Below are 21,463 nucleotides of genomic sequence, written 5' to 3'. Positions count from 1 at the left end.
TTGAGTTTCATTAAAATATTTATGCAGTCTCTATGTGTTTTTCAGTGTATTAAAACTCAACAAATGTACTACAAAAACCTTAAATTATCTCCCGATTTATATTTATGTTTCAATATAGTGTCCACATTTTGTGCTACAATTTTTTCTTACTTCAAAACCATAGAAAACTGTAGTACATGACTATACAATCTAAAATATGTGGAACAATTTCAGATACGAAAATTAATAGTATGGCATACAACGACGCGTGAAGTTTTGTATAATTTCACCGAAACCATTGAAACCGAACAGTAATATTTGTACATTGTATTTTAATATCCATCATTTGACTTCGATGTATTCCTAATAAATACCACAAATCGTTACTTTGCCTAGTTGAGAAACTGCGCTAAATATATGGCATTGCCAGCTTCTCTCTAATACACATAAACTGCTGACCGATATTACGCACTGCCATTAATATAGAACAATCTGAAATATTTTATGTTTCCATCCAGAGTTTCCAGTGCAATTTTATGTGTTCAGAAAAGAGTGGTTCATATCCGATATAGTACTCTTTATTACCTTTTCATTATATTATTTCTAATAAGAGTTTCATTCTCACATAAAGGTATTATTTGGAATTATGCTATATATACGCGATTAAGTAGTATATATTTGAAATTAATCCGTAAATAGAAAACAGTTATACATTGAATAGTTAAATTTTATAAGAGGAAAGTGTAATGCCATTGAAACCTACAAGCTGATGTCGAAATAATCAACAGATTTGATATTAACAGACTGTTCGTGTATTTTGTCTGGACTGTTGAGAACGCTGTCAAAATAGAGTAAATTATTTACTTTTTCAGGATTCAATGTCGGTTTAAAAGGTCATAATAGTGTTTCATTAAGTCTATAAAATAAATGTGGAATCGCCGTCCAGTACATTTTTAGATGTAGACTTTGTTCAAAGTGGACTGTGATAGGCAATGTTTTCTGTGAAATTATATGGTAATAATAAATTATACGACAGAATTCACAGTTAAACAAACGTAAACGCGATGTATAATATAATAGATATAAATCTGGGTATAAGTACAAATGTATGTATTAGTTTGAATCGAACACAAAATAACGAAGTTACGAGTATTTATTTGGTTTTATGGAAATCAAGGGATACTTTTTACGAGACCAATTTACGTCCAAGAATTCATTAAATATTTATATTTAATTATTGTGGCCTTGTTAATTTTTTAATACGCAATATGTAGCCTTGGAACTTTTTTCTTTATATATCATGTTTTAAATAAACAATTCTTAAATCAGTTCTAAGCGTTAATACAGTTACATTACGTATTTAAAAGTTGTTGTCATTCTGCACCACACGATGTTCTGTAACCACCAGATCTAATTGTATACCAAAAGTTATATGTAGTAATAGCTGGAATTAGATTTTAATATGAGACTTGTTATTATTACGCCAATTTGTTGCTATAAATATATTTATCACTGATTTCAAATGTCCTAATGTTTGGTATAATATGGATAAAACCATTTATTTACGTAACGCCTACATTAGAATTTTTCTACCACGCTTTAAAATTAATAATTCGAACAATAATAATATATATTGAATTAATTCACAATGTTACGTTATATATCAAACAAATCATATGAAATATAAAAGAACTCAAATCTACACAGTCAAGCTTAGGTCGCATACAATCACTCCCACAACAGTGACACAACCTCAGATTCAGCATCATTCAGATAACCCAGCGACTCATTACGAACTCGTCAATCGAATAAATGCTATTGTTGATTACTGAAGCCTGACACAAAAAAGATGAACCAGAAAGTTTAAAACTAAAACAACTGATTAATAAATACGTTTAATGGCGTTTAGTGATTTTGTCCATTCATATTTCAAAATCCATTTAGAATTGGATCACATTTGTCGGAGAACAACTTATCTAGAATCAGAGAAACTTATGTACTTGATTATATTATTCAATAACCCCAAAGTACCATATGTTGTGTAGAACGTCATGAAGCACAGGCACTACAGAATAACGCCGAACGTTGAAATTACTATAGCGTTCATCATACACCGTGTCCAGGACCGGATATTGCTTAGCGAGTAGATTTATTAGTCCACTGATTCTGACCAACAGTTCTGTTCAAATCGAGAGCAATGCTGTACCAATGTGTACCAGAATAGTGACTGTTCCTACCAGGTTACTTCATCCAGCTCGTTCTCAAGGCCAGGTATTGCCTGATTGTTCAGCTGATTTTGTTGTAATACTTGTAATATATATCTATGGACCTATCGCACTTATCTTAGTGATTATATGAGGAATATAGTGGTACCAATCTGAGTAGTAATTATCTTTGGACTTATCGTGATATATATGTCTAAAGCTATATTATCTGTTGTATTAGTCATCTGTGAATTTATCTGAGTAGCTATATGTGGACCTATCGTAGGAATTGTCTATACTGGGCTTAGCAGTAGTTATCAATCGTGATATGTCTGTGTACCTGTCGTATTATGTATCTGTGAACCAGTCTTAGACCATGCATGTGAAACTATCTCTTTTATGTGGATCTACTTATAGTAGTAATTATCTGTAAATCTGGCGTAGTAATTCTAATATCCTGACCTACTGTATCTATCGTAGTGTCCATCTGTCGTATACAAGTAACTACTTATTGAAGGTTTACATTTTCTTAACCCTTAATGTCTTATGCGCAATCTAAAGATCCCAAGGGATTTAGCGGATTGTATGATTTTTTTTTAATTATTTCTAGCGAGAAATATCTACATACTTATGTTATAAATCTTGAGATTGTTATGTATGTTGTGGCGATTCATATGTTAATCAAATATAATAAAAGACCGTTTTACTTTTTCTTGGATCTGAAAAAGATTTTAACACAACTCAACGACTACTTTTACTATTTGCTTTTCCAAGTCAAATTAACAAGTATTTTCAATACACAATGCACAGATTTAGCACGTTTTGCTAATAAGCTACAACAATATAACATATAATATGTGTTTTTCCATATAAAAAATCAAGGTGGTGTAAAAGTGGCATATAATATCATACCTAGTGGAAGGAAAGTGAATTGAGCCTGGTGCAGCACCAGAGACAGACAGAGGGAGGCCTGTGTCGTCTGTCGGTTGTCAGGAGAGGAGGTCTAAGACCGAGCCGTGACGTCACTGAACACATGCACAGACCACTACACGCTGTTAGACACTATAACGTACGATATGATCACTTTTATGGTAACTATGGTGGGCCTGACGACCGCTATCAGGTCATGATGTGAGTGCTGCGGCTGGCAGAAGCTGACTGGAGTCTACAACCCGCTCCTCTCCGCTCCCGCTCCCGCTCCGTCTCAGCGGGAAAGAAAGTTACTGGAGCCTCGCTACTCGCTGCTGCGTATCTAGACAAGCCTTGCTACATGATGTGTGGCTGTCCACTACTGGACCTTCTACATCGTCCGAATATAACTAACTACACCCACCATTTATGATAGTATATACTCATTATGTCCTTTTTATAATTTTACAGTATTATACGACGCTAACTACATATCTTGTTAGTTTTAAGTAACCGCTTGGATTTCAACCTTGAGAAGCCGGCTGTACTGGCCACGACCTTGAATTTTGTGACATAAAAACTATACTAAATATAGATTTATTTCCCTGTTGAATCACAGGGTTCGGCTAGACTCATTTATAAGCACAAATCATAAACTAAGTGATTTGGAGGTTTTTTGTGGTAAGATATCTTTTAATGTTCATAATATAACGTTTTCATTAAGTTTGTATGAGCTTTTAGGTTTTATACCAAAACCAGTCAACATATTGGTAATACCAAATAAAACAGTTTTATTTGAATAATCGTGATTGTAAAATTAGGCAACTAAATCTCCCTACGACAAAAAGGAATAAAATTGGTTCACATTAGTCTTATTGGATACTGGATATCGAAAGTCGTATCATCAGTAAAGCTACACATTAATAAAGGATTTCAGGACTAATAGGAGAGAACGATATTTTACAGGCCAATGACTCAAGGAAATATAATGGAGGTTCAAGGATAGATCCTACTCGCTGCTCAGTTAGGACTGCGGACATTCAAAACTAAAGTCTTCAATATAGAACTGGACACACTGAGATTAATTTTATAGATATAAACGAACTCTGGTAAAACATATTTCCAACAGAATAAACAGAATCTGCTATACTTAAAAATAGTACATCATATGACGATCATTGTACTCACACAAATTAAAAATATTTCTGGATGTTGTTACTGGTATTCCAGGCAACATCCACCGCTACGGTGATATTAGAGTGAATTTCTTGTACCACTACAATTGGAATATTGTTCATTTTATATCACTTAGTTGACATTTATTCCTCATAATGTAGTCCCAACATTCATTTTCGAACCTCTTGTAGTGAGCGTCATCTTCAATGCCCAAAGTCCAAATAGTATTAGATACGCTAGGGATTGATACCACTTAATCTTTAATGTGACTCATCTTCCCTATTTCGTAATAGCCTTCATATTCAGTTCCACTATGTAATTTTATTTTTTTAATTCTACAAAGCTAGGACTGGATACTTCATGCCACTTTTTCATTTCCTGAGATCTACTTATGTGAAAGAATCTTTTAATTTTTTTTTAAATATTCCTCGGCTTTTATTGATACGTATTAGATAAAATTCTATTTTGTTATTTAAGAAGTATAAGTGAGTTTGAAATTACCTCTCATTCTTCCTTGCCTGGTAGATTGCCGGAGCACCCAGCTGCAGAGAGAACGGTCCAACTTATGGTCTTAAAACTAGTTACTTAATCTCGAGTGTTTATTACATGAAGAGGAGTTTATATTATACTATCGCGATTGTTTAAGGCAAAGCGGATTTATCTTAATACCGCCTGTTTATCTTACGGAACCCTGTCGTTATTTGAAAAAAATTCCTTATGTATTTGTTTGGATTCTGAATTTCAAAAGTCTTTCGATAATGAAAGAGTTAATTTGGTCGTAATTATAATGTATGTGTTATTGTTTGTATTTTGGAAGAAAAAACTTAACTGTCAAATGACAACGTTATTATCTTTGGTGTGTTTTATACAGTGTAAATGCTTAATAGCTAAATATGCATGTACTGCTCCCAATCTGCTGCTGACTGCAGTCAATGTACAAATATTGTCACTATCAATAGCTTACAGTCAGATGAAATATGCACACACTTTTAGGGGTACATTGAATGATAAGACAATAAGTGGCTTAGTAATAAGATAGTAATAGCTAAAATCATCCTAACACAAAGCTATAAAAGTGATATGGAAAATCACCTAAGTAACTTTAACGGCGGAGGACAGAAGGCGCCTCTCAGTGTTGTGATATATAGAACCGACCCTATAAAACATGTCCTGCTTGGTTGTGTTTGTAAATAATAATAATTGAGCGTGTAGCATTTAATTAGTAGTAACATACGAGTATTACATGTTAATGAAATCACAACGAGCAACCAATACGTCGTCCTATCGCATATGAGATGTTCACTTTTTAGCTTACTAATGTGTTGGTACAAGAATTCCGTAACACGTTCAGGTAAAGGGTTCATATGTGGTAATGCACATAAATATATATATATATATATATATATTTCTCTTTGGTGTTAATCACATGTTCAAAAATTCCTGTTTATTTATTTATTTATGCAAATGTTTATTTATTTACTTGTGTAAATTTTGTTGCTGTGTTATTTTTGTTTTATACTTTTTATTATACCTTTTATTATACCTTTTTGAAAACGGCAAAGCCGAAATATTAAAGGAAATTTAAACTAAGAAGTCTAATTTGTTATAATAGAGCAATTCTGCATTATACAACCGAAGAGAATATATATATATATATATATATATATATATTATATATATATATATATATATATATATAGTTAAATAAATATGTTTATATAATAAATATATTTATGCTATTTATATAATAGATATATATGTATTTATATTGTTATATTAATATTTATATATATATATATATATATATATATATATATATATAGTTTATATATATATATATATATATATATATATATATATATATATATAATTTAACTTTATTGTAGTGCTACATGCCAGTTACAATTTTGTAACAGGGATGATTGTATTCTGTGTTCTTTTTTTGTATAGGTTAAGAGGAAGAGTGGACTTCTGATATTATTTCCTGAAAGGTTATTTCCAGATTCATATTCGAAGTGTGTTGTAAAGTTGTAAAAAACTATTTGAAAATAATAAGTAAACAAAGTCAAACAGACATCAGGGATTTTGAAATAAATTACGAGAACAGAACAATTTTATTTGTAAATGGTTAACTATAAATATTACAAACCATTATCTTTCAATAGCATATATTAAAATAGTAAACCAATTTCGAGTTCCTCTAAAGAACCTCGTTGGAATTTCCTGTCACTATCTATAACAAAGCGTGTTCCGCCTAATTGCGTATGGCCTAAGCAACACTAAAGATAATTATAAATGACAATAAATACAGTCAATTATTCGATAATTCATTTTTCTGTGTAAATAGAGGGTTAACTGTAAGAGCGAATAGTTTTCAAACAAACAAATATAATGTTGCTGTGTAAAGATGATCAGTGTTATTGTTTTTATCGACACCGTTAATTTATCGGGACTGTAGAAATAGAACAGAGTGTAATAAAACGCCTAGTCCTTGCAGCTTATTGCGTAGAACAGTAATTCATCTATAAGATGAATTCAACAGTAAGATGTATAATCTTTGAAACGTGTATTTAAGCCGCATAGTGTTAATATTGAATTATAATCTTTAGTTACAGTAATAAATAAGTCCTTTAGTAGATTACGTCTTTTAGTGAACACATTTATTACTTATTCTATTATTAAGTAATCAATTCATAGTGAAGCTGATAACAATGACAAAAAGTGTTTAGTAACGTGAAGCCTTGAAGATAAAAACACACAGTTGCAGAGCGCCCAGCCCTCCTGTCCACCTAATAGATCTAGTTGCGTAATCACTTTATTACTAACGCTTAATAATTATACAAATAACGCAAACTTTTATGATATAGTTTATTTGGCTTTTTTACTGCAGTGCGTTAAAGAGAATTGTGTTTTGGCCTCATTCATCTTTCCTTTTGCTTTCCAAAATATAATATTCAAGTTTTACGATGTGGTTTAGTTTTTAAGGTAATTCCAATAAACGATTTGCTATTTTTGTACTTAAAGGAATGCTTGGGTTTTTCAGCTGGCCAGATTGTTGCCGCGTGACGTGGGGTGTTGTTGACTATCTAACCGCATCTCGCTGCCCACGCCAGCTGCTCCGCTCGCTGCCTCCAGGCTGTGTCGCTTGCTTGTCGCTGCCCGCAGCGGAACTGTACCGTCACAAACAGATACTGCAGTAATGGAAAGTGTTGGAGCAATGTCTCGTTAAGAAACACAATTCTAATTATAACAATCGCTCCGAGTCAGCTTCCAATTACTAACAATGAAAGCCAACAACTGGAAAAAAACTAGATTTTCCAGAATCGTTTGGTAAACTGGTCGAGTAGTCCAACGGTAAAACCTAGAGCGGTTTCATTTGTATCACCTGTCTAACTGAATATACCTGCGATGTCCCTTTCGGTAGTTTAATTAATTATGAATAGTTTTATTTTACACTTTGAGCATTTTCAGCAGTCATGTACATTATTTAGTTTTATTATAGATTATGATTTTTATCGCTGAAAAGAATTTGATTCATATTTATATCTTGTGGTCATTATTAGCTTAATAATAATAATTTGTTATAATGCAAAATAATAAGTAAGATTATTTTGACCTTATAAATAAACAAACAAACTGACATCGAAAATAAACTGCAATTAGTAACTTCAATCAGAGTGCATAGTGCATATATTAGATACAGTTATCCTTTTTTTTATATATATATATATACATATATATATATATGTATATATATATATATATACATATATATATATATATATATATATATATATACATATATATGTATATATATATATATATTAACAAACCTGATGTAAATAGGATTTTCATGTAACTGAAGTTCTCTTTGTTCTATATTTCAGTAGCTGTCTTTGAATGTGCCCTCCTTGATAATCTAAAATCCCTACAGAAAAATCATTTTGGGTCTCGTTTGTAAGATACGTCATCGTTTTGTCTATGTTACACATCACATCTGTTACTTTACATTTTTGTACTTACTTCTGGCTGTATTGGACTGGCTCAAATCAATCTCATATCACTATAATAATTAATTTGATCGATATTGAGAACAGATTAATGTTATATACCTACACATATTATTCATATAATGTTGAAACTAACTTTTTTAAAATAAGCTTTCAACTAAGTTTTTTTCTGTATAAACGCTGACGAGACCGAACAGAACAACACAATAAACAGCGATGATATAGGATCAGTAAGCTGCTTAGAGTCTGATCGGTCTTTAGGTAGTGGACTGTGATCGTTACAACTCTGAGTCTAACCTACAGTTTTGTATGATACTACAGTTCACAGTGACTCCAACTTAGACTCCAACGACTTAGACCGCTCGGCCATCGGCACTCCCAGTGATACTACAGATGACAATGACACTATAGTAGACTATAGGACTACAGTGAATGATGATAGTACAGTATGTTATAATACTATAATCGGCCAGTATACTACAGTGGCCTATAATACTACAGATGACAATGATACTATAGTAGACTATAGGACTACAGTGAATGATGATAGTACAGTATATTATAATACTATAATCGGCCAGTATACTACAGTGGCCTATAATACTACAGATGACAATGATACTATAGTAGACTATAGGACTACAGTGAATGATGATAGTACAGTATGTTATAATACTATAATCGGCCAGTATACTACAGTGGCCTATAATACTACAGATGACAATGATACTATAGTAGACTATAGGACTACAGTGAATGATGATAGAACAGTATGTTATAATACTATAATCGGCCAGTATACTACAGTAGCCTATAATACTACAATTGACAATAATACCAGAGTGAATTTTAATTTGTAAAATGCAGTAGCTACAGGCAGATAACCACGCCTAATGTTCTCAAGAGTTACCACAATACAGTTATTTTTAAATAACGACAGTAATAATATATCATATTATTTACTATATTACTTTCCTACTACAAAAAAGTCTTGACTAAACATATATTTAAACAATTAATGTAACTCGACTATTTCACGTTATGCATCCAGTTAAAATATTATATCAGTTTAATGAAGGTACTTTCATATTTTTTGCGGCTATGGTAACTTCCCTATCGTTTTCTTCCCGTTTTTTCCTTCAACCAGGGATATGGAGAACACAATGTGGCCTTTATAACTGCTGTTTTTACAACTAAACTATATAAAGCTTTGTCCAGAAGAACCGTATATCTTATAATGTAAAGCACTGTTTAAATATGAGCTGGATTTCCCTATCTGCCATTTTTAACACCAGTGTGATATATAATCTGTCCTTCCTGGATAAATTCTCTCCTTCGAAATGAAGAACGAGTGACACAGTCCCCGAGATAATGCACTGAACCGCAGGTGAATGTGAACACATCGCGGTATACTACTGCGGGTCCAGACATCATTATATATACGTTGTGTAATGCCTTCCTCTTGATGAGTATCTGCCCACATCCGTTTTCGTCACCTAACGTTTTGTCTGGAGTGTGAAATTCTATTGTATGTAGAATCAGCCCTGAATTTGTGGTTTACAGACTCTACACCTAGAAGATTTAAAAATAGGATACCGTTTAATTTTTTGGCAAACAATTGTAATTATTTATCATTAAAAATAATCATTACGACTTCATCGCACTACTATTTTTAATAACAACAAAATAACAACTATGTCATAATAAAGGTTTTACTACCAGTATTCAGTGTTAAAGTTAATATTTGAGAACGATTGCTGTACTGGGCAATTTAACAAGAGTATGTGTAAAGTTCATACTAAACCCAATCGTGCCCATGATCTTTAACTAAACTGTTAAACTGGTTAAAAGTCGTATCTTTAATTTATAAATTTTCTAGAGTGACTGGTAAAAGCTAGAGCAAAAAGTGATAGAGAAAAAGTTATAGATTATCTCGAATTAGGTGAATATGGTATCTAATGGACGATGCTGTAGAACGTCTAAGAAAAGTAAAAAAATGAAATGAAAAATGCCTTTGTTAAACAGGCGGAGTTAGGGCTGTTAGCCCCTCTACCACTCAACCTCTAAGGTCAGCATGAGGTGAAAATTCATTTTTAATTTTTTATCCAGAATTAAGTGTATTTGTCAAAAGATTATTATTAGCTGCTTTAACAAAACCAACGCTATAAATTTGCTATTAGGTACATTTAAATAGACTAATCGGTTTCCTGTCAATTCAATCTACAACAATTTAGTTAACATTACTTCCAGTTAACTTAACCTTATTATTGGTCAATTTTTGTTCCTGATCAACATATCATTCTAAGCTACTTAAGATGTTTCAATCTGTTTTTGGTTCCGTTGATATTTTCCAACCATAGATAGCTCTTGAAGATGACTTTCTATGAATAAAGAAATAATTTTCTTTTGATCCCTCTACGACGTGAGTTTATAGATATTAAAAGTAACACATTTTGACAATTCCGTAACCTGGTCACATTTTAGATGAAAATGAAGAAATGAATATGAAAATTTTATTTTTAAAAGTATGTAATTGAGTTATACTTTCAGATATTAAAACGTTTTCAATTACTTATATAAATTGTAGTTTTTAATTAAATATAATATAAGAAAATCACACCTTTTATTTATAAAATATTACTTAAATTAATTCTATATTAATGTAAATAAAATCAAATCATGGATTAACTCCAGTCATCTTCCATATATAAATTTAATAAATGTACACACTTATATTCAACCGATTTTCTTTAGACATGATTATACGGTGTCACTAAAGTTTATGTTAAAATTATATGCTTCCTTATATAATTAGCAACACATATTTTGTATACATTTGTACGAAAAGGTGTCTTAGGGGGTATACATTGATAAAATTATGTCAAAAATGTATCCCAACTGAACACCGATTATACCTCCTCCGCTCAACCTCAATCCTTTATCTCAATCCCTCTCACCTTTTCACTGCATAATTTTATATTTCTAATACTAATAAAGAATATCGTACATAACACTACTAAGTATACTACTAACCCATAAAACACACACACACACACACACACACACACACACACACACACACACACACACACACACACACACAGCATACACTCGCTGTCTTCATATAAAAGGTCACATAATTAATTTATTGAAGTTGACGTATTAAAATAGCTGACGTTACTATCACTCTAGAGTACTAGAGCCTTTTGCAAGTTTTCGTAATCCGTGAATTAAATCCCTTCTTTCTATACAAGTCATTTACGTTCGAAATTCAAACCGAAAGGACTTTACATTCGAGAGAACATAAGTGCTTTGAGTTGTACATGTTCTCTATTGTCGTTATAAAGTGCTTCGTAAACATTTAGTCTGCAATATTTTTATGTAGCCTATCATCAACCAGAGAGGTAAAATATACCTGTTAAATGAGTTCTTAATACATTTGTTTGTTAGCTTTGTCTCGTCATTAAGGACAACAATATTGATATTTTTCTTCGCGCTTGAGTATCAATTGTAGTGAACTTTTACACACTCAGGGTAATATCTAAAGGCGACTACAATATTGATCAGCGCCAATAATTAATGAGTTATCTCATAATTTTTTGTAAATATTCAGGACTTGAATTGGGATTTTTATATATTTTTCTTAACAGAGGCCTCGTTTAAAAATGTTTAACTTCCTAATCATAGTTGTAAAAATTTAGTAATTTTGTTTATTTTTCTTACATTTATGATTTTACATTCAAAAGGGGTTTTATATTCAAAAGTAGTCGTAATATTTAAACATAGCAAAATAAACCCGAGTACGCTTGAGTCAACCCTTTATAGGGTTATAATAAAACTAAATTTGTAGTATTTTATGATACATTTTGCTCCTGTAATTCGCAAATTGTACAAAGTCCATCTCATGCTTGCATATCTTAAAGTAATAGTACTCATCGTTGTACATTTTGATAATTCTACCCACCCCATTTTCTAACTGTTTCAAACAAACTGAAAACGATTTAGAATTTAGTACCCGGTGTACATAAAACATATTTTCTCCGCTTTCTATTTATGTATAAGTCAAAGTTCATAAAAATAAACTAATATTATTTTAGAAGACGAATACGTTCTACAAAACACTAAAAGTTTTTGCAGCTAAAAGTTTTTGCATATTTACCAAAACACAAAGGAACATACGGTAACATTTTCTACCTCCAAGATAAAAACAGTATATGAGTAACTTTCTCGTGCAGTAGCGTGAACGCGTGGCTAATGAGCACGCGCACGTAGGCAGGGCTGGCCGGGGGAAGGGAGAGGTCTGCCAAGGCAATCCTGTAAATGTCTTCAGCTAACTGTACGCCACAGACCTTGGATCTGGCAAGGCCAATTCCCGCCGACCTTTCGCCCACCAAGATCTACAAACGAACTTCTTCTTCCTTTATAAACATAGAAAAACATCATAAATAATTAACCTGATAGGCTTAACAAGTCGATTAGTGGATGTTATAATCAATCAGCTGATATTACATTTGTTAGTAGGTGTTGGTTGTTGTTAAATAAGCTAAATAAAAATACTATAGTAAGATTAATGATATATTTAATGTCCACAAAAGACATGTCTAGAATGTATAGAAAATAATAGATGTACACACCTAAATCGCCGTACAGGCATTCTTTTAATACTATAGAGACTACATAGGTCTTTCTCACCTCTTTAACTATGAGTTTGCAAAAAACCACAAGTTTCTAACTACAGCGCTCACGTACCCTCTTACACTCTACATACACTCTTAGTAACACTATATAAATTTTCGTAACATTTAGTCAGTTATTGATACATTTTCATTTTAAAATTACTCTTATTTTGCGTCATAATGCAGGCTAAGAAAACATGTACATCTGTATTATTCAGTCAAAGAATCATAACATTTTAAGCAATAATAAGATCCGTCCCAACGCAGTAAGCAATAATGTTCTACATTTAAACAATAATATTTTTTTCGAAAAAACCACTCTATTTTGGAAACAACAGTTTTATTTCTTAATAATTAACTTTTAAATGTTTAAAGTATACATTTGTAGTACAAAACGTTCCTGTCTTTTCTTTGTTTAAACATTTAAGTGAATTAATCACACTATCGTAAACCTATAATGTAGCTTAACAAAAATATTAACGAGGATGGTAGTGAGTTAAGCGTGTGTATATAATTATTTAATGTCTTCTTGTCATAGTCTTTTATACATTAACGTGACTTGTATTAGAATGAGAGGCAATGTGCCTACTTACGTGTTATGAAATATATCTATTTTTTTTTTTGTGATACCTTATCAAAATAATACATCTTCATCTCTTTCAGTAAGTATTTAGTTATAATTCGAATTTGCTATTTGCTATTCATGGTCGTTTGGTGTGAGCAGTTTTTGCCATTAGTTAATCCGCAGATAATATTCTAGAGGAACGTCCCTTACTAAACTAATATGAATAATTAATAGACACCAAATCTACTATTTTAATTCCCTTCCATTTAATACATGTGTCCGTGTTCAAGCAGTCATTGCGTAAGAACAATTTGTATTAGTAGACTATTGCTTATAATGACGATGTTGGAATTTCTAATTATTAGGTTTCTGTTGGTGTAATGGCTTCATAATTTACCTCTTATTTATAGTTGTGTATTATAAGGCTTGTGTTTATGAGAAGTATTTGAGCTAGACTATTTGATGTATTTGGATATTTAAAAAGTTTTACCATAAATGGTTTTGTTTTATTTAAAAAAGGAAACACTTAATAAAAACAAGCTGGTCATTCAACTTTCAAAGATTTGACACTTAAATTATTGTCCATTTCTTTTAAAAGATTGTGATTAGTTTTATGTATTTAAAGTTTGATTGATTCCAATTATTATAATGAGTAAAATTGATGAAAAACGTATTACAAAGAACATGTAGTTTAAGATTGAATAAAATTGTACCGCAGCTCAATTTTAATGACCAATAACTTCATAACAGTGAAACCAGTATTTAACCTAATGTAATCATAAACTCATGAATAAAATAAAGTTACTGTTTGTAAATGAACTCAGTACAAATAACTAACTAACCATTTACTTTGTAAGATCAGTACAAATATAAACTACAACAAATACAATATATACATTCTTAAAACAAATTATCTGTAATATTAATTCAGGTATGAAATGTAGGTGGCTCAAAAATTTAAGAAAGAATGGTGAACATGGCCTAGATTAGAAAACATGTTTTACAAGATTGTAGAATAAACTCACTGTTCCCTAACTGATGTTTGTAAGAAGATACTTATATAACGATAGCACAAACACATAACAACAACAATATTTATTTCAGTTATTGATGCAGACATTGTTACCTATTTTTAATACATTTAGCAATAGTATTGTTTTATAGAATACACTTAATGCTCCGTTCAAAATCCTTATCCTTTGTTTTTTCGCAATTGAAACTCTCCTCAGTTGACGTAAATACATTGTTATCTAACAGTCATATTATATTTATTGTACCACTAAATAATTTAAAACTAAAAGCAAGAGATTTATGTTACCTATATTTACAACTTCAATATTTTATAAATTTGTTAAATTTATACTACACTGCTTTGTAAACATTTTTAACCATGTCATTGTATAATGACAGGAAACTGACCTGATAGTATCATATAATCATACTACAACATTTAACTATATAATTTACATAAGAAAAGTTATTCTAGTTCCTAATGTTGATAGTTCTACAAAAAATGTTGTATATCTAGGAATAAAGAAATGATTCATTGATTGATAAGTTGTGTTTGTTGGGAACTGTATAATTTCATTTAGTATAATGAGTGTATGTTTCCTCATAGTAGGCTACCTGTATAGGTTACTATCATCATTAATTAAATTAGCGATTATAAGTTTCATTGAATATACTTATAATGCTTACAATTCAGCATAGGATATGCTGAACAAAGCCATAACGACAAATCAGTTCGTTAATAGCATATTAAATTCTATGATTATAACTAGTATTTTGTAAATATTCTTAAGGATATTGTAAGTCCCACTTTGCAGACACTTGATATCCAAACAGCATACGATGCATTTTTGCGTTGTACTACAGTATTTAAGGATATTATGCTTCCATTCTCTGACGTAATTGTGAAGATTAGAAATAATTTAATGTTTATTGAGTTTTAGTACTGTTATTTTCCTGTATGCCTAAATACATCATAACTAGTACCAATAATTAAGAAGAAGAGTGATGCAAATATGTCTTCCGTATATGAACACAATTAAATTGTACCAATTGTAGCTAATATATGTTAAACCAAACTTTTGACCACATTAATAAGTATTCTACAAATACTCAGCACGTCTTCAGGAAGGATAGATATGCCTAAAAAGAGACAGTGAAGAGTTTGGAAGAGAGACATGTAATTTGTATTATGGGACTTATCCTTGAAAATACGACGAAAAATAACTTGGTATTTGGCGTCTTATCGCATGATTTGAATGAACTGGTGGGTTGTGGAGCTGAAGAAACAGTTCCCGAAACGTGTTATTAATACATTAGTTTGGACACCCTATAGACAGTACTACTTGTGAGAACACACTTTCTGCCATTAAAGAGAGAATATGGTGTGTCGCAAGGTTTAGTATTTGGTCCCTTGCTTTTTCTAGGATAATTAAACTAACTGAGTTGGAGGAATGAACCATTGTTTTTCGAAATAATATCTATAATGTGGAAAGCGATTATATCTTAATTTACTACATATTTGATGATATTTTTATAGCGGCCAACATTGGTTTTCATTCAATACGAATTCAATATGAAACGGGAGCAAAACTAAGAGAGTTATCTCAAGTATAGTGGATCATGTTCTTCACTGCTCTTCCACTTTAAGCAACTGATATTTGAAACTGACAATCAACTAAAAAAAAAATTCATTCCTATTGTTTTATCTGTCTTGGTAGAGATTGTTTTTGAAAACTAATACTTCATATCATTGAACCGAAATTTACAGTTTCAGAACATCAAGGAATGGCCAACACTTACCAAAGCGCTGTATCATATCTATAAAAGTCGTGAAATCAAAATTTGGTGGGAATCTTCTTGTGAAAATTATATTCACAGCTAATATACAATATATTTTAACATGTGTACTTTACACTACAGCGCACCTCAGTGAGTCAAATCCTCATAGCAATTTGTCAAATACCTGAAATACTTGAAGCCTCAAAAATACTTACTGTTATAGATTTTCATCGAAGGTGAACAGTTTTCTATCAGCTCCAGCTAGGATATTTATACGCTACTCAGACACTATTGATAAATTTAAGCACAAGATAAAGGAGTGTTTGTATAAAATTAATTTTTATTTAACCTTGAGGTTTGATTAGATTTTGTATAAAATTAGTTTTTATTCAGCCTTGAGGTTTGATTAGAAAAATATGCAGATATTTACCGCTAAACAGATTTTAAATATGTGTTTTATTTGTTTTTAAATCTACATTTATCGTATAAAATGCGCATTACTTTTATATTAGTTTGATTACTCATCCTGCCTTGGGTGGTCTTTTATATAGATAAGGCTGATTTAATGCTAATATTTTGAGTTACTTCAAATGTTTAAGCTCTTTTATATGTTAATAACTATCAACATTTAATTTACTTGAACTAAATCAATAACATCAATAACAAGACAAACTAAATATGTTTACACTACACACAAATCAATAAATAATAAATGAACCACTAGGATAAACATTAGAATCAAGAAAGTACCACAAAGTACAAAGGAAACTGTGGAAATAGCTGCGCAATGTGTGTGCTGTATGAATGAATGTTGTATCTGTATCAAGCAGGACAGATTGGACTGAAAACAAAACTAAAGAGTACAGATTGGAAATGCTATTGGTTGTTAAAGAGTGTGGAAAGCAAGTAACGTGTTAGGCCTAATGAACGTGCGCAGACACTGTCCAGAGTATGGCGTTTCTCCAATTAGTTGGTATGGAGGAGAGTGCAAACCTACAGCTGATCTCACTTGTAAAATTCTCGTTCACAAAAACATAAGTGTTACGTCTCAGACAGGTCAGATAGAGTGAAAATATCCTTTTGTATATGTTTAATGTGTGCACTCTGGAATATATAAATATTTGGATTAATCGGTATTATAATAATCGGTATTGGATTAATTGGTATATTTTTGATACTACAATAATTAGCTAATCAAACGATCAAAATTCGCTAAAATATCACGTTCCATACTAAAATAACTGAAACTAAGAGACTTGGGGAGAGAACTAATTGACTGCCATAGCTACGATTTAAAAGAATTTTAAATTTGGGGCTCATTTTCTTTTATTCTACAGTGGTGATAAAATAAGTAGTCAATATAAATAATTAGGTGAAAAAACTGCACTGTCCGATTGATATTCCGTGTGATTGTGGCATTACATCTATCCTTTGACAGAGGTGCATACTCAAAGTGATCTTTTCAGGAGATCCAAAACAAACATATTGTATTATAAAAAGCATTTTATGACGAAAAATACTTTTTTTAAAAGCACAGGTAATATATTTTTAGACCGGAATGAAATACATAAACACGCATTATGTATTGTATTGAGAGAACAATTACAAGCACACAACTATGAGAGGTCATAACTCGAAACTCGTTTTTATACGTTCGTCGAGTATATTATTAACAAGAATTTAAAAGCAGAATAATAATTATTACAATGTTTTTGAATCTCCTCAGACGAACATGATTCCAGGATTCGTGAACAGATTCCAGGAGTCAAGTCTGTGACAGCGTCAGATTATTCCAGACGCAGCACTAAGAGGAAGGTGAACTGGAGCTAAACTCAACGTTCACATCTTACTAAGTGTTTTAAAAAGTTGTAACCAAAACATACAAGTAAATTGTAATGATGTTATAACGTTTAACCGTTTATTTTTAAAACTGAACTATATCATATCTTAACGTATCTTGAACTTTTTAAGTAGCTTTGGTAATTAAAGTGTGTTTTCAATTGTTATATAGAACTGAACAAGATTTCAAATTATATCGCAAAACTACTTTGATTTAAAAAATATTGTATTGGTAACCAGTTTTAAAATTAAACTCATTTCATATCGCCATAATCCTTATAAATCCAACATAGTAATGGACAAAACTATTCACAAGTTTATACTTGCCTTGAATAATATCGAATAATAATAATACTTGCCTTGAATAATAATAAATAATATATAATTCTTAAAAAATTTTTATAGTTATTGGCTCATTCTCCTAGTTTTGAAATTCATATTGTTATGAACCTATGTATTTTGGTGTTTGTGAAAAAAAAAATTTTTATCAAGCTAATTGAACAGCTTTTCGGTATCCAATAATTTGTGTGTTCAAAACGGATTCATTTTAATACATACAAATTTTGGAACGATAAACTTAAAATGTGGATATTTAATATATAATTCATCTATTTTCTAAATGTACAACTTTGAAAATCGTGGAAATAAATTGAACTTGTACTTGTAGACATGCAATTAATTTAATAGCATGTACTGTATGTAACGTAATAACTAGTGAGAATTGAATCAGCTTCTACAGAATTACACGATGCGACATAAGGAATATGTTACGTATGTATACGTTAATGCTTTTAAGTAAATCCGTAGTATAAGTTGTGCTTCTATTATTATTATTATGTTTTACCTACTTATGCTAACTAATCTATAGCATAAGTTACGAATGAAAGATAAATTGTATTTCCAAAATTACTATTATTATTTACCAACTATTTATGCTAAGAGTGCTATAGTTCCGATTGAAAGATAAAAGGTGTTTCCATAATTATAATTATTTACCAAGTACTTACGAACAATGCTATACAATTATGTGGTGAAGTAGATGTTTGTAAAGAAATGTAGGCCTAAAGATACTCCACTTCACAATTACAACTAGGACTGTTTGATGATATAGTACCATCAATCACTCTTGCGGAAATGTGAAGCGCACTTAAGAGACTAATTGTTCTTTTGGCCAGATCAGAGCTCAAGAGGACAGCTAGACTTATAAGGACGTGCTGATTAAAGGGAGTCAGTGATTAGAATGTAAAGCATTCACCTGACGAAACTAGCGGCAACGGTGCCCATGATTACGACACTACTCTTACGTAACAAGATAACAGTTCATTCCTTCAGGAACAAACTATAATTACTTGGAGTTTTTATTACATACTATCAGCGCCAGGTATACAGTTTATAAAGTTGCAACTCCATTCCTCTTAACTGATATGTCACGCATTGCTTTTCGTTATAAACTATTATTAAACTGTAAATGCTGTTAATTTATCAAAAGTTCAGTACAAAAATATTACAAAAAGCATTTTAACGCGTTAACTTTTAACGATACTCTCTGAGCAGTTTATCATGGTAAGTGTACATAATTCATTACCATGGTGTAAGAGATCCCCTTTTATTGAGCTCTAAGCCCTAAAAACTGTATAAATGATGGAATATTTTTCAAAATATTTTTCACTTTTTACAATGACATCAAGACTTGTGAGTACAACTTGGAGCTAATGTACAGGTTGTAATGAATGGTTAATAACGTAGTGAAACTTTTTCAGTATTTATTGATACACATTTAAATAAATTACAAGTAAAAATGTACAAAAAATTGGAAACTCTTATAACAAAAAGGGAATTATATCTCAAATCGGGTTGCCTTTACTGTCTTTGTAGAGATCGTCGTTGACATTGTAGAAGTTTTGGGAGGCTGGGCAATCAACGTTGAAGAACCAGTCGCAGACGCGGTACAGCTGATTGAACACCGTGCCATTCGGACAAAGGAAACTGTATTGTTGGCCTGAGGGCAGGCACCAGTGCCACACCTACACCGCAACATAACATATAATAAGCTCATACACGACTTTTCTTAGATACCTAGATTGTATACAGTATGCAAAATCATTTATAAAAGACCAATAAACATTATTTCTAAGGTCTGTCTAGCCCTGATCTTTTGAAACAATACTTCATGGTGGGTTTCAGAACCGAACTGAGTTAGTAAGTAATGTCTTCTGGTCTCAGCTTCCATGAAGTATACTGGCTCTCCTTCAACCGTTCAAGGCCTTTAACCAGATCTTTAATTCTACAAATGCTGGTAATTCAACTATGAAGCAACCTCCATTGAATCAGAGTAAGTGCTTGATGAACTATACATTTACAAAGCAGATTAGACTCTAGAAAAATTACTTAAGGAATGCAGGCAGAAGGGAACGATTGCAAAAAGGAGGCTAGAAGACATTTAAGCTATGAAAAAGAGAGAACCTCTAAAAATCCAGTATCTGCATCAGGTTGCAATTAAAGATTTGAGAACTGTATAAAATTGAATATTTTGTTAGGTTTCTTTGCTTTTCCGCACAGTTAGTTTTGTAAACAAAGGATACATTTTATTAACTATCTGGTAAGATATATTTGCCGATTTAAAATTTGTTTCCTTCTGTTAGCATACTGCTAAAGTTCAAAGTTTTAAGTTATTAATAAAAAATTAAAATATATCTATTATACAAGAACAATATATATTTTTAAACATATATTCAGTAGTATGTGTTTGAATTTTGATTTCATTTAAAATTAATTCGTTATACTGTATATAATCAACCGCCTTATCAAAGGGAAATATTTTTTATATTTATCTAATAGTTTAGAAAATAGGTTGCAAGTTTACATTATAAAAATACAATCAACCTATTCCCTTAAGTTTTTGAAACTAATTCTCAATTAACATATAGAACCAGCATATCAAATGACTGATCGCACTAACTGAAATTAGAATATGTATGTATATATAAACACGATCTTCATACTAAATAGATTAACAACATTGATGTATCGGCTCACCGTCGCTATTATAAGGCCTCACCGGAAGGATTCAATTTCTTATTACTGTGAAAATTAGACTTACTCATACACTGGGTAATTGATGACAATGAGTACCTGACATTGGGCCTCGGGGTCAGCATAGTATCCTGGACCTCTCTGACTGCAAGAGAAGCTGAGGCCACGAGGTATCTCGTTGTAGGACGGGTACTCAGGCGTGTTCACTTGCTGAAACATCGATTTTATTATGATAGATGTGCCTGCCTGGTGTGTTGGGTATACAGAATCGTTCTCAGGGTT

General features: G+C 31.4%; 2 protein-coding genes across 3 annotated transcripts in view; both read right to left on the bottom strand.

Moving 5' to 3' along the window:
* LOC124369065 overlaps window positions 1–3,383 on the bottom strand; it is a 92,288-nt gene extending 88,905 nt beyond the window's left edge. For both annotated transcript variants that reach the window (XM_046826777.1, XM_046826778.1), the window contains exon 1: window positions 3,096–3,383. The gene's annotated coding sequence lies outside the window, so the exon portion shown is untranslated. The remainder of the gene's footprint in view (window positions 1–3,095) is intronic.
* Window positions 3,384–19,908: 16,525 nt separating this feature from the next.
* The window catches only part of LOC124369064 (U-scoloptoxin(01)-Cw1a-like), a 33,772-nt gene continuing 32,217 nt past the window's right edge, over window positions 19,909–21,463 (bottom strand). The window contains exons 3-4 of the mRNA XM_046826776.1: window positions 21,281–21,391; window positions 19,909–20,172 (exon numbers count right to left, since the gene is read on the bottom strand). Coding sequence (XP_046682732.1) covers window positions 19,993–20,172; window positions 21,281–21,391 — 291 coding nt within the window. The 3' untranslated portion in view covers window positions 19,909–19,992. The remainder of the gene's footprint in view (window positions 20,173–21,280; window positions 21,392–21,463) is intronic.

Source organism: Homalodisca vitripennis, chromosome X (genome assembly GCF_021130785.1).
Source record: "Homalodisca vitripennis isolate AUS2020 chromosome X, UT_GWSS_2.1, whole genome shotgun sequence".
NCBI classification, from domain to species: domain Eukaryota; kingdom Metazoa; phylum Arthropoda; class Insecta; order Hemiptera; family Cicadellidae; genus Homalodisca; species Homalodisca vitripennis.
This window is presented reverse-complemented; position numbering and strand designations above follow the sequence as displayed.